The sequence below is a fragment of the Anomalospiza imberbis genome, chromosome 2, assembly GCF_031753505.1.
Source record: "Anomalospiza imberbis isolate Cuckoo-Finch-1a 21T00152 chromosome 2, ASM3175350v1, whole genome shotgun sequence".
Lineage (NCBI taxonomy): Eukaryota > Metazoa > Chordata > Aves > Passeriformes > Viduidae > Anomalospiza > Anomalospiza imberbis.
In genome coordinates, this window is record NC_089682.1 from 26,834,590 (window position 1) to 26,855,324 (window position 20,735).

The 20,735-nt window shown below is 41.7% G+C and overlaps 1 protein-coding gene and 1 long non-coding RNA gene across 3 annotated transcripts in view; both read right to left on the reverse strand.

Annotated features, from left to right (window-relative positions):
* RASA3 (RAS p21 protein activator 3) overlaps positions 1 to 14,961 on the reverse strand; it is a 129,129-nt gene extending 114,168 nt beyond the window's left edge. The window contains exon 1 of one of the 2 annotated variants that reach the window (XM_068180237.1): positions 14,675 to 14,961. In XM_068180237.1, coding sequence (XP_068036338.1) covers positions 14,675 to 14,729 — 55 coding nt within the window. In that variant the 5' untranslated portion in view covers positions 14,730 to 14,961. The remainder of the gene's footprint in view (positions 1 to 14,674) is intronic. The other variant, XM_068180238.1, reaches the window with a different exon arrangement.
* Positions 14,962 to 15,699: 738 nt separating this feature from the next.
* Positions 15,700 to 20,735, reverse strand: part of LOC137468463 (uncharacterized) — a 41,930-nt gene continuing 36,894 nt past the window's right edge. Inside the window, exon 3 of the long non-coding RNA XR_010995952.1 lies at positions 15,700 to 15,814. This is a non-coding gene — a long non-coding RNA (uncharacterized lncRNA). The remainder of the gene's footprint in view (positions 15,815 to 20,735) is intronic.

The window sequence follows — 20,735 nt, forward strand, 5'->3', positions numbered from 1 at the left end:
AAAAGGCTGGATGATTAAAGATTCCACTGTATGGTAAGAAATGCAGCAAAAGAGCTCAAGAACAATGCCAGAGCAGGTGTTGACTAAACATATGGCAGAAAGCCATGTATTCCACTACCAGAACAGGATACAGATGATGGCAATGTTAATAATAAAATAATAATAATATAATTACTCATTTCACAAGTAGCACTCATCCTGAAAGCAGTATAGTGTTTTTCTTTTAAAGGTAAATATATAATCCTGTAAAGGTAAGAATTTTGTGCACATAAAGGGACTCAAGATTAAAATGAACAATCCTCATTATGGTAACCCTCAGTTTCAAGTGTTTGACTCTGGAAGCTCACCGGTACTTAGCAGACAAGGGTAAACAATACAAGCCTTTTAGACACTGCTTCCAGCTGCCAGGAACATGAATGAAGACATATGTCTGATGTCATAATGTCACAGTGAGACAAATATCCAGGCTGTTTAACAGGCAGAACAGCAGCTATGTGTTTCAGTGACTTTCCTAAATCAGGCTGTCTTTCAAATGATTGGCATAAAAACTCATTTATCATTCAGGATAATTAGACAATTAATGAACTTTAAAAATTACACCTGAGGAGACTGTAAAATGAATTAAGTGGGCCAGGTCAAACTTACTGTTTATATCTTGAAGGTTTGGGGCTGAACCACCCAATCTAGATTATTACAAGACTACAAACCAACTGTCTACAGCTAAGCCATACTACTGATGTGATTCTGAGGCCTGGGTGTAACTAAACATCTTTCAGAGTCATCACTAATACCACAGAAGATGTACAGCAGCATCCTTTTGAGTTAGTTTTAATTTACAGAAGTCTCAACCTCCCTCCCTTCCCCCCTGAGAGCTCTCAATCACAGCCCTACAACAGAATTCATACGAGTCCCCATCAAAATCCAACTAAGTGCTCCATTCCTCAAAAGAAATACTTGAACATAGTCTTGATATGAAGCTATTTTGTTCCAAAGATTTCACTTGAATGATTGTTGAAAAAAAAAAAATTGAAATCCTGATTAAAGCTGACCCATTGGCTCAAAATCATGTTTAGAAGCTTTATATTGTCATCATCTTCATCCTATGCTGGCCTATTTTAGTGCTAATCTCATGTTCCCAAATGAAAACTATCATTCAACAAATAGAAAGCAAAGCAAAGGAAAAAAAAAAAAACGGCACACAGTGGCTGAGCTATGGCTCATCCTCCCCACATCGTGTTCCCCCCACAGCTGTGAAGGCTCAGTACTCCAGCACAGCTGGTTTCAGGTGTACCACAGAGGTCAGAGAAGCTACAAACACTCTGTCGGGGGGAAAAAAAAAGTATGCATCCATGTCCAAAACAATGGCAAAACAGCAAGAAAAAAATCAAATAAATGCATGTGACACCTGCACTAGATCAAAGTGCACTGTGCTTTGCCTCTGTCAAAACCCCAACCTACCCCAAGAGAAATATCCCAATTCTATCTCCTGCAGGCTGATACCCTAGAAGATACATACACTGCAAAATGTGTTAGCATTTCACCATGACACTGAAGACACCAAATGTTATACCTACAGTACACAAAAGCACAGATAAATCACCATCAGTGCCTCCTGCAGAAGTACAAAGGGAACCAAATTCCTGTCTTTAAGGCACAGCTACAAGGTCCTGCCTTGCTACTGACTCCATACTCGAGGGAAGGAGGTAGAAGCTCCTGTCCCCATCTTGTATGGTGGAGTTCAGGAGAGCAATAGGGAATCTGACCTAGCCCCATACCCAGCGTTTTCCCACCACACAAGTAGTGGGTTTTTCAGATCACATTCTGTAGCACTGAGTTAACCCCATGCGAGGCCAGAAGAGTTTTGGCATATCTGCAGCCTGGCACTAATTCACAGACATGTAAGCCCTTATTTGGTTCTAAGCCCTTTCTGGATAAGATATTCATGCCTGACCCCATTTCATTCTACCACTGTGCACAGGCTGTTAAGCACAGAACTTACTCCTATATGTTTCCCAATGCAGTGTGCATGGTAGTGCTGAAGTAGAGACCCCACCTCATCTGGTACTTCTGGTTATATCTCAAACAGCCATCAAACATTAAAAGAAAAAAAAAGTTTGACACAGTACAACTAAACCTGAATAAGATTCCACCAGACCGGGAGAAAAATACAGCTTAATTCCAGAGATTTGCTCTGCACAAGAAAGTGAAGCCCATATTCAAGAGCATGCAGTACAAATTACCCCCAGGAGGAGATGACCATTTCCCATTACCAGAAGCAGGGCACCAGAATACTAATAATTTGCAGGTGTTATCAGGAAATTTAATAACAACAAAATTTTCCACTAGACTGCTACAGAGACTGGTTATATTTAACACTGAAGATGTCTTTAAAAGTAATTCAGCTCATTTTTTTTCCACTTTCAAACTCAACTTTCTGGAATACTGTCACAGAACCAGGTGTCAAATCACACTAATTATCAGCCTGTTAGAGTTTCACTTTTACTGAAATGATTTTGCTCTATTGCAACATTCCAAATTCCCCCAGGCACTTTTTTTTCCCTGTCAAAAATCACAGAATCACCATTCAAAAACAGACAGGCAGGAATATTGGTCTGAATAAAAATTAGCTTTCTTCCTCCCTCTCAGGCAATTTTGTTTAGTAGGCCTAAAAAATAAAAAGCCATGGGGGAGTAGGGAGAGGCACACTATCTTGAAATCTAGTTCCTCTCAACTCTAATATGCAACACCAACTTCCTGAAGACCATTGTAGGCACCACCCCAAAGAGCACAGAGGTTGGCTCTATACTTCAGTAGGAGAGGGAAGGGACACCAACAGTTCCCCCAGCTTTAAACAGGGCTGGATTTGTGACCATTGACCACGACCTCCTTTCTAGGCCATCATCATCTCTGAAGCACCTAAGCCTATTCTGCAGCAACTACCTGGAGCTCCTGTTTATGGGAGCTCTGGTGTTCACAGTGGTCAAGCAGAGTCATCCAAGAGCTGCTGGCCATCAGCATGCAGCAAAATTAATTATGTGGAACAATCTACAAGCACAGGGTAAGACAAATATTTACAGAAGTAAGACTAGTGCTGGTCAACTCCTACCTTACACTTAGGGCAAAAAATGCTAACACAGCACAAATGTGGTTCTTCAGCCATCTTAACAATTTGAAATCTGAATATTATGCAACATTAGGCAAAGTCCTAAACATGAAATATCTACACTGTAAATGTGACTTCAAGTTTATAAAGAGGAACGGGCCATATAAGATTTACAGAAATAGCTGACGGGTCCTTTCTCTTATCTACCAGGGATTACTTTACACAAAACTCAGAACTTGAACATTATGTTCTTGGAGGTAAAATGCAACTTATCATTTGAGGAACTGCACTAATAGGTTAATGAACCAGTGCTGCAGGGATAAGTACTCTGAAGGATGTCTCTTAGGACCAGACTTGGTCTAGGCTACTGAGAAATTGCATAGATCAAGACAAGGACCTTACTGATAATTACAACAGTGCACAAAATTTACAGGAGCACAGCTTCTCTGACTTGAGCAGAGCAGGTGCAACTTTTCTAGGACCTTTACTGCATCCCTGAAACAGGGCATAATACAGTCTAATAGCAACAATAACCCCCTACAGAGCAAAATGGCTTTTGGGTTTAGCAAATTCTCCGGCACCCTGAGCAGTACGGTTACTGCTAGGTAAGTGGAGAAGACATGAGAACCTTAAAAATGGTTCTGTACCCATATAACATGCTGAAAGACACAGCTGCTGGAGTTTCATCATTCTGTCACTATTTTTGCATACCTTGTGGGAAACAAGTAGCTCTTCCCTCAGCTCCTTACAATATGCAGAAAAAAATATAGTGTGCAACTACCTCCACATACAACCTATTTCATGTAATCAGTTATATATCTGCTGTCAGGGACATTTGGGAAAAAAAAAAACAAAGGAAGACAAAAAATTGTACTGATCAGATCTGTAGAGGAGTGACAGGTCTCAGTGCCAGCATTCCTTGCTTATCTCTGCTAAAATGTATTAAAAGCAGCTAAAAATAAGATAAATATTTCCCAATTATTAAGTTCTCCATGACAGCAAATGCAGCCATTTCAGAGATATTCCACAAATCAAAAATGGAATGGAAAACAAATCAACAAGTGTATTTATAAAGAGAAAAAACAATGCTTCCAATGCAAGTCTCCTCGTAAGAGCAGGTGCTTTGCAAAGAAGTTTTTGAACACATATTGTACAACTACAGAGTTTTCATGACTAGTGACAGCATGAAGAACGAAAGCTGCAATCTCAGAAACAACACTCACAGCTGGCAAATGGCAACAACAGAAGAGTGGACCACTGGACTATGAAGTACTTGCATTTCTTCTGGAAAACTTGGGGCAACCACTCAGATACACAAAGTATTCATAAAAGCACATTTTTTTTTTCAGGAAGAACAGAACAACTTGCAAAAAATGAGAGCGATTCCCTTAGACAACTGCATCTCCTCTCTTTTTTACTGACTTTGAATTATCTACAATAATGCAATCCCAACCAGCAAATCTAACTTAAACATGGCTGTTTTGGAGAGGATGGATTGGTTTGGTTTTAGACACACACAACTCTCACATTGTGCCACAGTGTCAGAGCTCAATTTTCCAAGGCTGTGTTCACGTGTTCTATAGCAGTTACCAGCCTTTCAAACCAGAATTGAAAAGCAACTGTAGGATGTTACACCCCATGTCTCCTGCAAAATAGATCTAATTTTCCATTACAAACTGGTGATTGTTCCTGGGCAGGGGGACAGAGAGAGGGAGGGAGAGAGAGACCAAGAAAGGCAGCTTTTGTACTATCTACCAGTTTTTTCTTCTATTTCTACCACCCTCCTTCCTACAATTCTACAAGCTGAACGACAGCCAGATAAATCAACAAAACTATTTTTCAGTGAAATAAGACAACAAAACATCTGAGAAGTTTCATAAAACAGCTCAATTTCACTGTTCAATTCCACCATTAAACACAAGCACATATAATTACCTTTAAGAACTCACTAATTGGTTTAAAATGCACATCTTAGACGATACTAAGAGAAATAGCTTTCAGAATGTTGCACTGTAGCACTCAATGGAACAGGAAATGAGGAACAAAGAAAGGAATTTCATAGATTCCAGATGTACTCTAACACCAGCTGGGAAATACAAGCAAGAATCAACTCCAGCCTTGTAAAAAGCTACCACTAACTGTTTTCTTCTAGAGTTCTTGAACAAAAGTAAGTAGCTGTAAACAGTTTGTAAACAGAAATATTTTTAGAAGGAATTGGAAACAGTAATAAACTTCTTCCCTTCCCTCCTATTTTTAAGGAGTTTAAAAGTCAGCTACCAGTTCATCTGGTTTTTAGAGCTGCCTTTTTAAAACATAAGGAATCTGTATAAACAGTCAGAAGCACAACTGTAAATAAAGTATTTCAAGTTGTCCATTTTCCAATACTTGGAATATTAAAGCTGAATGAAACTCAAAAGCAAGGAAAATTTTAAAAACAGTGAAGTCGATTTATACTACATGCCTTCCATGCAACTGCAACTGAATGGAATTTAAATTTGCAAATTGCTATAAAACCAGTTATCAGTCACTTAAAATTTTTATTCTTACATCTATAAATTATATTTAAAAAAAAAAAAAGTTCCAGATTAAAAATCCTGGAAGTAAAACTCCTTCACAAGTTCACACACCCTTCTGCTCCCTGTGTAACACTACATCTCCAATGTTTCATCTTCCTTTTTTTGAAACACAAACTCGGGCCTTTCAATGCAAACTTCTTCTAAAGGGATTTTGAAATCTCTTAGTAACAAGTTTAGAGACAAACAGACAAGTTTATTTCCTCCCAAAGTCACTGTAACATATGAAAAGAAAGCTTAAGCACAAAGCACGAAGCACACATCTTATGGAACACAGATATGTGTCCCCCTCCTCCCCTCATCACAGAAATAGGTGTTCTGCTCAGCTTTGAGACTTTTCATTCATTTGTTGCACATGGAAGAATTGAGACACTTCATCTAACATCCATCCACCTGCTAGCAGCATATAAAAGTACATTAATATTCATGCCAATTAAACATTGCATCAAATACTACCTGTTCAAACCTACTAGTCAAATCTACCAGTAAGTGAAACCCTCTTACCATCACATCACCCTAATCCATTTCAGTCAATGGCCACGCAGTCACAGCCACACACCTCAACAACAGGGAACAGCAAGATTCAGTTGCTGGGCTAATGAAGGGACCTTCGTTTTGCCCCAGTGCTCCCTGAGAGGTAATAACACACAAATGCACAAGTCTCTAGTGAAGTAGAAAAAAATGATAATACTTGTGAGGTCTGGAATTAAAACTGAACAGCAGAAACATTAATCAGAAGTCTCAAAAGTCCTCAACATTTGTGTTCTTCCCTCAAGAGACTTCAAAAATACAGATACACTTTTTTTCCTTTCAGGCAGAAGGGGGAAAAAACCAAACAACCGTCAAAGACCTCAAATTTTCCACTGAATATATGAAGTGCTTTACAGTTGGCAATAATCCATTAAAATCTGAGAAAGGACAACAGAGGGAAAATATTCCAATTCTCCATAGTTTTGAAGCTTCACATCACATTTTGCAAAACTTTCACCCAGAAAGTCTTCTATAGGAGGAAAACAACATGTGAAGTTTCAGGGAAGTTCCTTTCCCCCTGGTAGAGGTTAGGATGGGAGAGGAAGGAAGTTAGATTTGCTTTGTTTTTACTCCAAAACAAAGCTTTTATTTGGGTCCTAAATTCAGTCACCACGCTGAAAAAATCAGACACTGCTAAAGAACAGACATTTCATAAGGTTTAGCAAATGTCAGTAAAATCAGAATGTTAGAATGGGCAAGTCCACAAATAGCTTTTCAAATTAATAAAATATAACCTGTTATTAACTACAAGATTGAGCTTTTCCTTGGTGCAACCACAAAATATATAAGAATAATATCAATAATATAAGAAAGTTTAAAAGCACAGCATTAAGACTTACTAATGCGTGTTTTGACTATTTAATATAAGCCGCCTTAGGTGACTTGCTCCCCAGAAGCATTAATGGTCCACTAGCACACACATTAATTTTCCTTTGACATATTTGGCTGAACATTTGTTGGTCAGATCAATTTAAGCAATGCAACTGTCTGATATTTGCATCTTTTACAGTATGCAGCCAAGTCTACAAGCCTCTGATTTTATTCTAGGCTTCTTCCTCTCACAAGAGCTAGCTGTAAGATTTATTCCCCAAACACATCTGCTTGCAAAGTGCATTGTAACAACATGAGAAATGTTAAGTACTCCTTAACAACCAAAAGTGGATTTTACCTCATCCTTTCCCCCTCTACCGCCTCCAAGAAAAAAAAATTGCTACAGGAGATACTCAAAGACTTAATTCAACTCTCACAGAAATGCAATTATTGGTTTTAACAGAATTATTCCTAATTTACACTCCTGTAATGGAGATCAGTCAGTGAGAAAGGATAGAGGGAATTTTAACCTGATTAATACTATCAAAGGTATTTCTGATGAGGTTTTTCAAATGTATTGTCTAATCTTGGTGTAGGCAACACTGTCCAGTGTTTACATGAGGTCTTCCTTAAATGGGAGCCTCAGTGCAACAAATGACTTCATATGATAACAGAGTGTTTGACAACAACTGCATAACTAGAAATCCTGCTTTGATGCAGAGAAAGGGGTGAGTTCTGTTAAGCGTAAATATGATCATCAACATTAGGTGCCTCGGCTTTAAAAGACAAGTGCGTGATGGAGAAATGGGGCAGCATGTGTGACTATTAATACCAACTAAAACACCTAAACTTTCATAAACAACTAAGGCTCCTGAACCAATGGTGAGATTCAAGTAGTTCTCAAGCAGAAGGTCAGAGACACAGATACACCAATTTGTCAGACAATCCTCTTGCCATCCTCTCTGAAGTTTTAACATTTATTCTCCAGAGCAGCTGACCAAGCTGGTGTGTACTGGCAGCTAACAAATACAGCACTATCAAGAAAACCTAGAGTAAGGAAAGGGAGTGAATTGAAGAGCACAGAACAAGTCAGGCAGTGTCATGATGCTGCCAGTACCCAGACATGAAAGCAAGGTCCTCTGTCCCTCTGTCCAGCAAACCTGCTGTCCCCTCCCATTTCCCACACACGCACACGCCCAGTCAAGCTCTCCGACACTTGTCCAGGAACACCTCTGACAACCACTGGAGTGCACAGCTCACTAAAATGGAAAAAAACTAAACCTGAAAAGTTGCATTCTTTGATTCTGCTTTGCAAATTGAACTGGATTTTCTTTCCTGTGAGCACAGGAGCACCAGGCAAAAGCAGGTGTGCAAAGAGCACTTCATGGCTGGGAGCAACATGAGTAGGGAAGGGGAAAAACAAGATGTGCCTTCCCAACAGCACCAAGGTACTAATTTGGTGAGCATATCATGATTTCATGCTTTGGACTGCAGCTATCAAACAGAATCAAAGCAATATGCACTACATAAAGAACAGCATCAGGCAGAAGAGACACAAAAACAGAGCAAGAGAAGCTAATACTGGCATCTAACTAACCCAGCAATTTCAGAACTTAAGATCTGGTTTTAACCAATGATAGTAAAATAGTAAAAAAAAAAAAAAAAATTACAAAAAACATTCATCAGTCTGAAGATTAATTCAAGGCAATGAAGTTTTCAAAAGCATTGTCTGGAAAACTGAGAAATACATCCAGCACTTATATGTCCTTATGGAAGAGCGTTTGGTACTCTCACCACCAGACAATCACTTCCATGAAGACAAGAAAATACTTCTCATGAGATAGATTAAATAACAGTTTGTTCAAATGTACCAACTCCAGAAGAAGACCAAAGAAATGTAACAAGTTTGCTTATTGGCATCAGAGGCCTTGAGCAGGTCAGTTTAACAGATTCACTCCTGTGAATTTACTTCTACACACTCTAAAAACCAAAACACGTGGGTTTCCACTCATATATGAATGCTTCTCTACTTAAAAGAAAGTAAGGCTATGGATGGAATGCTATGGAATTTGATTATCAGGATGGCAGCCCCAAATACAAGCATCTTCTATTTCTTCAAAACTACATTCACTGCAGCATTTTCCACTGCTACCTCTGTTTCCTCCTCTCACTTGCAGAAAATATGGTCTTGCTCCAGCCACGGCTGTTCTTGACAGTCCATGAACAGCCATGACACTCTGCCTCTAGAAACAGCACTGGTCCCAGACCTTTTCCCTTCAGTACACTGAAGACAAGCTGGTCAGAACACAACCACCACCACATCTAGCAATTTCAAATACTGAACCAGCAGTGACAAATCTGCATAATTTATTCTGCACCTTCCATGGCCTGTGAGACTCAAGCCTTAATGAGCATTGCTACAGTCAATCAATAAGAAAATTAAGCTGCCACTTTATTTTCCTATGCAACATCCGTTTAAGCTGTAGTTGTCAACTTTTTAATGTGAAGAAAAGATCTTGAGAAGTCTTGAATATATTCAGGGTGAGATGCAAATAGCTTTTCCTCCTTTCTCTACTTCTTGGTCCTCTAACTTAGAAACACCGGAAGAAAACATTTTTATCTTCATAAGAAACATTTCACACTTCCTAAATAATAATTTTCCATTTTTTTTTATAAATATATATAGTGAGAGAGAAAAAAGATTCTAGGAAAAATTCTCTCATTCTAAAAATATCTACTCCACAACCTTGTGCCCCATTTAAAGGGGAATAAATCCTTTTACAGTATTATGCAATGAACATAATGAGTCGTAATTACTTCTACAAGTAACCACTTAAGGCACTAAATCCCAGCAGACAACATTAAAAGGGACATCTTCTCAAGATAAAATGGATTTCCCTGAACAATCTTAGTATTATTAGACTTAAGGGAGACCTTAAATTTGTCAGGGACAAGGTAAGTTTCTTCTTAGCCTGGTAAACACAGAGATATCTCTCAAACATTTACTCCATACCAAGTTTATTGGTGGAAACATGTAAATACCTTCTCTTGGCAATTGACCTGCTTAAACACCAGTAAACTAGCACTTAACTAAGTATTCTTCCTGACTTCACCCAAGACTCAGTTTCACAAGTTTAACTGCTTTCACAGTGTCTTAAAGCTATATAGCTCTCCATTAATTAGTAAAGAAGGCACAATAAGAATAAGAGGCAAAGAGATGGCACATCTACAGACCAACCATCCTCATTTTATCAACTGGACATAAACAAGCTCTTACAGTTCCTAGAAAATGGGGTGGGTTTAGAACAGGGTAAGTTGTGTGTGAAGCACCAACATACATCAGGTAGGAGCTAACTTTTATTACACATATTTCACTGTTTCATGATTCTGCTCACACTTAGTTCTAATGATAGCTTATGCCACTGGAATTCCCACATTTTACACTAAGGCCTCAACACCCTGTAACCACAAAATGGCCCTTTTAAAAGATGATAAAAGAAAGATTTAGAAGTTCATGAATGTCCTAAACTGCAACAAGCACTCACAGTGCACAAGTGGATTGTTATTATCTGTCAGCTCAAAAGTACAATGAGCAAAGGGTCGTCCTCATTATATTACAGCCCCAGTAAGCTCTCAGTGTGCAACATCCTCCTGCCCCAATTACTACTTTCAAACTATCAGAAAGAACTATAACAAGCTCTACTACTGCTAGAAAAAATATTATTTTAAAGCAGAGCCAAATGCCCCTAGGTATAACAGTACTAGATTTTAGGGACATGAAAAGCTTACTAAAGTGAAAATTCACAAATGAGCTGTTTCTTTAGATTTTTCAGGTATAAACAATTTCACAAAGTAAAATCTGGCAGCAGGTTCTCTGCTAGCCAGCACACAGCTTTCAACAACAGAAATGCTAAACATGAGCTTTTATTTTTTCAACTGAAAGTTTAATAGCTGATGCCATTTAAGGAGGAAAAAAGTAGCAATTAAGTACAGTATATTTATTAAATATTAACAGTACAACAAAAGTCATGTTGTCAAGCAGAAGGACTCTTTGTAGTTTTTCCAGCCAATCATCAGCCATAGAGCCTTATGTTGTTTCCTTTCAGGTTTTGAAACACTGACTCATGGAAATATCAGCACTGCACACTTCCTCAAAGTGGCAATCTTATAGGAAGTGTTTGTTTAGTCTTACATGACACATTGTTTTATTTATGTATAAGGGATTCCGGTAAAAATAATTTTCAATTAAGGAAAAAAAAGACTTAAGTACAATGGTTTCAGTTATGGGAAGCCAAAATAAATCAATTTCAAGTAGACATCTGAACAGCACATTCTTTAACACAAGTACTACTTTTTTCTTTCTACTGTACATTACTTTCTTGCAACATGAGCAGAAGTTGCCAGGCATTAACTTATTTCAACTAACCACAAAAGAAACTGGACAAGAGGTAGCACAGTAACAACTCCTCTTAACACTGGTACCCTCATCGACAGTTCACATTGCTGCTCCCCAACTTCAGCATCTCAGTGAGACATCTTTAGGAGGTGCCACACCACTGTCAGTTCAACTGAGTGAGGCAAACTCACTCAAACACACGGCTTCCTACAAAGCTTAACTGTTTCAGCACTTTCAAAAAAGGAGACAGATGGTTCAAGCTAAATCCAAGCATGACTAGAAACAACACTCCTCAGAACATGGATGCACTTAGGAGATCCAGAATGTAATAACCCATCTAGCTTAATATGGCTGATTCCATGCAGCCTATCAGTCCCAAAAGAACAAGTTATACAAGCAGAAGAAAATGCCTTCATTTACCTGCAGCTTCTTGGAAATACAGGACAAGCCAGCCATAGCAGTACACTACATTAGGGCATTCAAACATCTCTAGGCTACAGATGTTCTGCACAGCCAGAAGCCTCCCAACCACACCTGCCTCCCCATTAAAAGAGGAATGCCAACATGGGTGTCCACTCTGTTTGCACTGATTCCTCAATGAATCAATCCTACATTTCATCCAATTTATTCTAAGGCACACCTGTATATCAGTGTCCCTATTCATGATTTGCCAGCAGAGGTACTACAAAGAAGGAAATGTCTTATCAGATCAAGCACGGAATATCTGAAGTCAGAGATGAGCTTGGCTATGAAACAAGCTCTTAAAGAACAGAACTGACCATTTCTTCAGCATGATAAAGCAAATAAACGTGGAAAATGACTTAGTCTTTTGCCCTCAAATAACTTTTCTCTTAACCCATTCACTGAAAGATTAAAGCCTCCTGTCGCTAGAAAAGGGAGAAAACGACAAGATACCCATGAATGGAAACTGCTAAAAGAAATGTACTATTGGGAATAGCTGAAAAAAGCACTGTCCCTCCAATGTTCACCGTCTTTTCAGCAGTGTCCAGCAACAGGATCAGAAGAAAGGGCCATAAATAGAAACACAGTTAAGTTCCACCTCAACATGAAGAACTTCTTTACATTGAGGGTGGCAGAGCACTGGAACATGTTGCCCAGAAAGGTCATGGAGTGTCCCTCTCTGGAGACATTCAAAAACCACCTGGACGCTTTGCTGTACAAACCATGCTGGGTGACCCTGCCTTGGCAGGGAGTTTGCAGTAGATAATATCCAGCGATCCCTTCCGACCCCGACAACTCTGCGAGTCTGCGACCTCCCTTCAGATCCAGTCACAGGACTTTCTGCAGGGAGCCCACAAGCTCCAGATACAAATCCTAGAAGATCAGGATTGCTTTACAAGGCCAATCTGATTAGGAATACTTCCTCAACCCAGCAAAGCAATCCCGCCACTTCCTATTTTTGTGAAAATTTCCCAAGAGAGAGTCAGCTACAGAGAGGAGTGTGACTTTTGAGCACGAGTGGCAGAGGGCGGCGGAGCCGCCAGGCCGCCGGTGCGCGTCCCCGGCCGCGCGCAGACGGCAGCGCTCGGCTCCGCCCCCTGCCGGGCAGCGGCGGAACGGCGGCGCAGCGGCATCGTGCTCTACACCCTCCGGGAAACACCTTCCGCCCCGACGGCCAAGCCAAGCGCCGGGATGCTCGCGCCTTCTCCTCTCGCTATCCAGCCTGAAAAACAGCGGGGAGCCTTGCTGCAGTTCGACTGGAATCAAGTGTTTAGGTCTGACAGGGGCTCCGCTCCGACAGCTGAAGTCGGCAGCAGGATTAACTTTAGTCCGCGACATAATGAGATTCATCTCAAGACTTCTGCAGCTGTTATTGTATCCGATCTCCTCAACAGTTCAAAGAAATTCTCACACTCTCGTGAATTCAATCATTCAGGTATAAGATCATCACTGTTTTCTCCTCAAGAAAACCCCAATTAATCAAACACAAACAGCTTAGCCACAGGTCATCATCCTATATGAAGGATGTGTCCCTTTTACTAAAAATCACCAGATAGAAACAACTTGCAATATCATCACTCGCATGGTGTCCGGATTTCTCCCTTGTGAAAAGACCTTTTTTATTTTCCCCTCCCCTCTTTTGAAAAGAGACAGAGAGCAAGTCTCCGACCATACTCTGTAGTCTTACTCAATCTCTTTTCTTGATGTATACGAGAACATAAAACGAACACATAATTTTTAGCTTATATGATAAAATTTTAACTCTTAAAAACTTCTATCACTAAACTACCTGTTGACAAGAAACGAGGAAACGATCCTAGCAATGGTCTCTTTGAAATCTGTCTAATAATGAGATTTTCTACGTAATCTCACGTTTCAGTTTCATCTACCACGCCAATTGGTGGCTGCAAATTTGCTTCCGAACGCAGGGAAACGCAAAGGGTTATTTCTGAAGAGCTTTACTAGGAATACACGCCCTCGGTACCCGCCGCTGTGAGCCCGGCGCTGAACTTCGCCGCTTCCCCTGCAGCTCGCAGCCCCCGCGCCCCATCCCGGGAGGAGAACCGCTCGCTCGACATGTGGGACTGATTGTCTTACGGAAACGAGGGATTTCCCTCCCAGCCGGCACACTCAGAACTCGACCAGGGAGAGTTTAATCCGCTCGCTGACATCTGTCGCTTACTTTCTAATAATGTGGTTTGGAACTCGCTCAACACAAGAAGAAGAGCGAATCTCCAAAAGCGCGAGTCGGAGAAGCCCCGAGGAAGCGACAGCAGCCCCTGCCTGTCCCCCTCGCCGAGGGAAGGGGCTGACACAGCGGCTCCTGCACACAGGCGCTTTTGGGCCGGCTCCACACCAGCTTTGCCCGTGACACACAGTGCTGAGACTCGGTGGCGGCCTTCAAACTTTTAGAACGCAGCTTAGCAACAGAAATGAAAAAGGAAGAAAAGAAAAGAAAAAAAAAAACCAGCCTGACAACAAAAAATAAAAAATAATAACAAAAAAAACCCCACAACTCAACAAAACCCGCGAAATCCGCCGAATACCCTGCGCCACCCGGACTCCCGCCGGCGCCGCTCGCCTGCCGGACGCACGGCGCTGCCCGCCCGTCCCCGCGGCACCGGCCGCTCGCCCCGCACGGCCCCGCGGAGCGCCCCCGGGCCGCGGGCACCGCCCGCCCCGCCGCCCCCAGCGCTCCCCCGGCGGGACGCAGAGCGCAGGGCAGCGCCAAGGGGCGCTCGGCACCTCGCCGCCCGCCGCTCCAGCGGGGGCTCCCTGCCCGCTGCCCCGCGCGCTCACCGATTTTAATCCTGACGCTCTGGAAGACCCGCAGCCCCTCTTCCTCCACCGCCATGGTGGTGGTGGTGCTGCTGCCGCCGCCGCTGCGCCTGACGCTCAGCAGTGCTGGAGCCCCGCCGCCGCGGAGGCGCGGGGACCGGGCAGGAGGAGGCAGGCGAGATGCTCCGCCAGACGGGAAGGAGTGAGGACGGCCGGACGGCTCGGGACGCACCGCGACCGGGCTGCAGCGGGCGAGGGACGGAGCGGCCGCGCAGCCCAGCGGAGCGCAGCGCCCGCCTCTCCCCCCGGGGCCGGCAGCGCCCGCCCCGCCGCCGCCCCCTCATTGGCCGGCGGGGCGGCGGCCGCGGCGCTCATTGGCCCGCTGCCCGCCGGGGCGGGGGAGCGCGCGGGGGGAGCGCGGAGCGCGGCAACAGCTGGAGCGCGGCCGCCCCCCGCAGCCCGGCCCAGCCCGGCCCGGCCCGGCCCCGCCGCGCCCAGCCGGGACCGCCGGCGGCAGCGCGGCAGGGGCAGGGGCACGGGCAAGGGCTGACTAAGTGCGTGGTCCCGCTCCAGTGCCGGCCCGGACCAGCCGCCGGGCGCAGCCGTTGGCGTCATGGCGAGAAAGAGGGGGGGGGAGAGGGAGGGATGTGCAAGTCCTCTTTCCCACACAGCCATAAAGAGAGGGCTGTAGCGATGCCCCGGCTTGAAAGCCATTCATTAGCGAGGAAAAGAAGTCCCGTATTAAATAAACAAACCCGTTTGGGCGCTGGGAGCAGGCCAGTCTGTCTCCTGGCTCCATTTGATCAGCGGCAAAGCTGGCTCTACCTGATTGCACGGGGAGAGCAGGGAATTCAGATTTCAGACTTGCATGATTACACATTAAACAGCAAGAAATAGGACCTGTGTCAGTGTTCAGTGCCAAACTTTGGGTCTTGTAAAGTCAGTAATTGAAATAGGCCTTCCCTAAAGGTCTGGCAAAAGCAGAGCACAAGGTTCAGTGGAGGTCTACAGATTACATTATTTTAAAAACAAAAAATTCAAATTATCTTTGATGCAGTCACAATCCCCCTAAAGAGGCTTGGAACATCCCTATGCAGAACAGCCCAGGCACATCGCAGTTCAACATGTCTGATAAGCACAACAAAATGCCCTCTCTCAAGCCTGCAATTAAAAAAAAGTTAAATACTTTCCTGTTCTAGCTCTAATTTCAGGAGTGACAGAAAGGCAAACTCACTGAGGACAATCTATACATATATTAAAAAGCCAGTAATGAAGGACAGCAAGAAACCAGCAGGCAAATCAGTCACATGCAGTATGAAGTCTGTACCAAGGAGGTGCATGCAAGCCTGATAAAAACCATTGAGCAATCCATCATTGCTTGAATCGTGGAAGGCACAACATATAATAAATTCCCTTTAGAACCAAAAAAAAGTAAAAGGTGAGTTATTGAAATGTAGAAGAGCAAATGAAAAGCTGGGAAGGAGCTACAATAGCAGAGGAAGTCAGCTTGTAGGAGGCATCTGAGTTTTCCTACACAGGTATGGGCCTAACTGAAGGAAACTGGCAAGCTCACAGCCAAAAAAGGAAGCAGTGAGTTATCTCAAGGAGCTGCCTGACTTACTGTGTCTTCCTTGTCTGCATAGCCAAGTGACATATGTAATTTGATAAAAATACTTTTACAGCACAGGACTCTAAAGAGATTTTACAAAGTACAGGCTTCCATTTACCAACATCCGTGCTGCAATCCCTTCTTCCTTGCTGTAATACGCCCAATGTCCTCTGTAACCTCATTATACCCCTTCTACCCTGTGCCATCTTTTCTTCTATAATGCTCTCAGCTCACTCCCAGCAACACTTCAGCTCCTCTGCCCACTGGTCCTTCACATCCCCCATGATACCTTCAATGCTCCCTTTAGCATTTTCTGCACCATAACCCAAATTTCAATTGTCACAATTCTTCTGATTCCCCTATTTTTTTCTCACCTTCCAGCTGGACAAGAGGCAGCACAAGCAGCAGTCTGAACAGAAGTTACAAGAATGCTGATCAGAGAGCTCAGATTTTAAGAAGGACATTGTCTCAGACCAGCTAACCTGATGTTACCTCTCAGATGCTGGATGTGACAAACAATTTAGGGGTACCCATGTCTATTTAACACTCTGTACATGCTCAGATATAAAAAGGAATATACAAAGCCTGTTGCTTTTGCTCCTTCACCACACATGCACGTTCCTTGAACATATTGGTACAAAATAAATACAATCCCACTGGGCCATTTCACTGAAGAAAAATGGCAAACACAAATGCTGTACACAGGCACAAACAAAGAATTACAGCTATAAGCAAGTGGATAATGTTTAGCTATAAGCAAAGGTATCTTGTGCTTAGGATCTTCATAAATCTTCCTCAACAGCATCAGGGAGAAACCTGCTTCCATGCTCTAAATATTAGGGACATCTTTAATGAAAGATTTTACTCCTGTGTTTGCTACATAAAGACTTCAGCTGGCCTCGTTTCCCTGTTGGAAGCTTTGCTTATTTGCAGAAAGTTGACCCCAAAATAGTAATTTTTAAAAAAATAAATTTTTCAATTCTCTTCCCAGCACCTGCTGCTGTAAGAGTTGTTCTCAGCAGATACTGAACAGACTATCCTTCCCCAATTGCCATTGTGTTCTTTCCAGATAGTCATGGCATTTCTATCTATGTCCTTTATGCCCAGAAAATGAAATAATGTATCTACCTATAATACAGTCTTTGTATGTTCAGAAAAATCAAATTCCCCACCCCTTGATGTGCACCCAAATTTGCAGTCGAAGCCCACCATCTTAAATCTAATGTCATTTCACCCAGCATAAATTCATCTTGTAATCTAAGGTGCTGATTTTCTCCCACGCCCTAACCTCAAGTGTTGCTTGCAACCTCACCCTGTGCTAACACTGGTCTCACAAGGGTGTGTGGTGTAACACATTTGCTGGGTAAAAAAAAAAAAAAATACACTGTCATGACTCCCATTTGTATTTTGGGAAAAAAAGAGGTCCATAAGCCATGACACCTGGAAATTCTTTACCCACTATCATAAGCAACCTGATCAGAAAGCATCTCAGTCCAAAGGTGTGGTTAGGGCACAGTGGCATGCTGGGGAGGTTTAGGAATGCATACCTGCCTATGGCTACACTTCCAGGCTATTTTTCAGGATGGTCCATTTTTGCCAAGAGCACAGATATGTCCAGAAAAACTATGGCAAAATTTAACCATAAAGCCAGCCTTTCCTGTGAAATGTAGTGAAGCACGACCAACTTCCACACTTAAGCATAACAGAACTACCAAGATGCCTACAGAATCAATTAACAACAATCAGAACAGACCAACATTTAAAAACATCCAAACACACAAAAAATTAGTAAATAAAAAACCAGTGAATAACAAGAAAAAACAGGGAAAAAAGCTGGCACCTTTTTGCCATGGAATAAATTAATATTCGTCACATGAAAATCTACAAATGGTTGCTTGCAGCTCTCTGTTCTGTCCAGCTATGCTTCAGGTTTCCCACCAGATCTTTTCTGCTGAAGCTCTTTGTCAGTGCTTCTGCATATCGGCGTGCTAGTTTATTTTTCTGTCAGATCTTGTTTTCTTAACATACAGCTGAAAGCTTCTTGCTTCCTCTGTAATAAACTTGTCTCCAAATGTTATACAGTCCAACAGTGTAAATGCAAGCACTGTTTCAAAATTCACATGAATATGTATTTTTAAAGATGTTAAACACGATATAAAAAACAGCCAAAGAGTGTGTGCTGCTTTTTCAATTTCTCCATTGCTGAAATGAAACCTCAGCAGCATCATCACATATGTAGCTGCATATTACACATTACATGTGCAGGCAACATGAGGTGTGCAGCTGCAGCAGTCTGATCAAAAAAAATCTAGGCAAAGTGAAATACTGCTTTTTAAGATGTGGATGAGTCTGTTAGTGACAATGTCTATCCCAACTTTCTTCATCCAAGCCATATGGGTTTATATTATCAGCTCTTCAGAGGATTCTTGAATCTAAATTAGACTACAAAGAAGGTCATTTTCTGTGACTCATTTGTGCCAAGCAAGGAAATCATTTCCTCTCTTGATCTACATGATAGCTTTCTCTTGGGAGGAAACAGAATATAAGAAGCTCTCTAATCTCCTTTTGCATTATGCAAGAAACTAACAAAATATGAACCTTCTACCCCCAGGGTAGCACAAAGCTGCTACCTATATTTATGTGAAGGAACAACATATTTAAGACAAATCTGAGGAAATATCACTGTTATAAAAAGCAAGACTATGATCTGATGACTGCGATATTGTAATTGAATTCTAGGAAGATATAGCAGTTTTAACTAATAATATCTGTACCAGGCCTAAAGGCAGCTACTATCCATGTCAAGATGCTGCATGATATGACAACTATGCTGACTAGGGTGACCCAATAAACATTTATCCCTGGTAAAGTGAGTGGAGAAACAAAGTCTTTGTTAGAGACTCTGCTTCCTATTCCCTGTCTGAGTGGTAAATTCAGACCTTGTAGTGATACCTCTCACAGGAAGATAGCAAAAGTAGCTGGGTATTTTTGCTCCTGAAGTCCTAGAACCAACCAACTGGTCAGGAAAAGGCTGCTGTCCTTCCTTCAGTTTCCATGCATAGTGAGATATGGCAGAAATATACTATGCAATTAGGAAATTAAGACTGAGTCTGTGATTACCTGTGTCTCCCCAGGCTAAGAGTTAGCATCTGATGTAGCTCCAGAGGAATGACCAAACAGTAGTGAAACTGTTTGTATGATTAGTCTGGCAGAAAAACCTCTGGCCATTACATTAAATCAAAGAATGACAAAAAGAAGAAACCTTTAATTAGCAAAATGCCAGCAACAGCGACAAGAAAGCATAGATTTCACAATAATACAGAAGTGACAAAGTTTAATTGAAGGAGAAATGTGGGAAAGAACAGATACTACTGAAGTGGCTGTTACTGAACTCTTTGTATGTACCAGTACATATGCATGCAGGGTACACTCACACACTGGATAAAAATAGATCTATGCATCAGAATCAGGAAAACCGGGGATTGCATTGCAGTTACTACACTTAAAGAAAGCAAAGATCTCCCCTGTGACCCCTGAGTACAGGAAGTAAAGCATGTGTACCTGTTTTTCCTACTAGTTGCCTTCAAAAAATCCCACATTTTTGCTTCTTGTTGCTGGAACATGGGGCCAGGAAGAGGCCAGAAGGGGGAAAAGAGAAATGGCTTTAATTACAGGAAAAGGGGGCCAGTAAGAACTGGTTGTTACAATAGCCAAGACAATACAACTAACTTTCATGGTATATGTTTTTTTAAACTTTTTCTTTTTTTGCTCTTTTAATTCTTGCTCATCACTTCTAAAAATCTGTCGGTCTATTTCTCTCCTAAAATATATATCTATCTTAAAATTCAAGTCATTTCATGAGGAAGCTCATAACATTCAGGATTCCAATGAAGTTTACCAACATGAAATACTTTCTGGTTAAATTTGCAAAAGCATTGTGTTGCTTTACTTGAGCCTGTAAACTTTGCTTTCCTATGAAGGAACAAATCTCTTTATCCTTCCATAAAAGATTAAAATGTAATAAAACCACAGTAAGACCTTACAGAAAAACAAAAATAAAACCAAAACATTAAACCCCCCAGTGATTATGTACAAGAATGAAATACAGTGAATTTTCCTGCAGTTAAAAAGTATGCTTCTATTCTCATATCTTCCACATTAACCTTCTGTGAAACTGCTAGGTGAAAACAGCAAATAATATTGAGAAAGAAAAAATGAACAGCAATAGGACTTGCTAGTGTCTTAAAAATACTGAATATTTCTGTTTATAACAAATATATGGTTATGCAAACAGGCATATAAACAATCATATTTCACGTGCCACTGCATATTGGCAGCCATAATAATAATTTTCATATCTCCTTTGCTTTTAAGTCATCAGCTCATCTGCAGTCTTCTCTGTTCTTTATGAGAATCAATTTGACAAAATAGGACTCATCCTTATTCTCCACCTCCAAGGCAAAATTTCAGCTC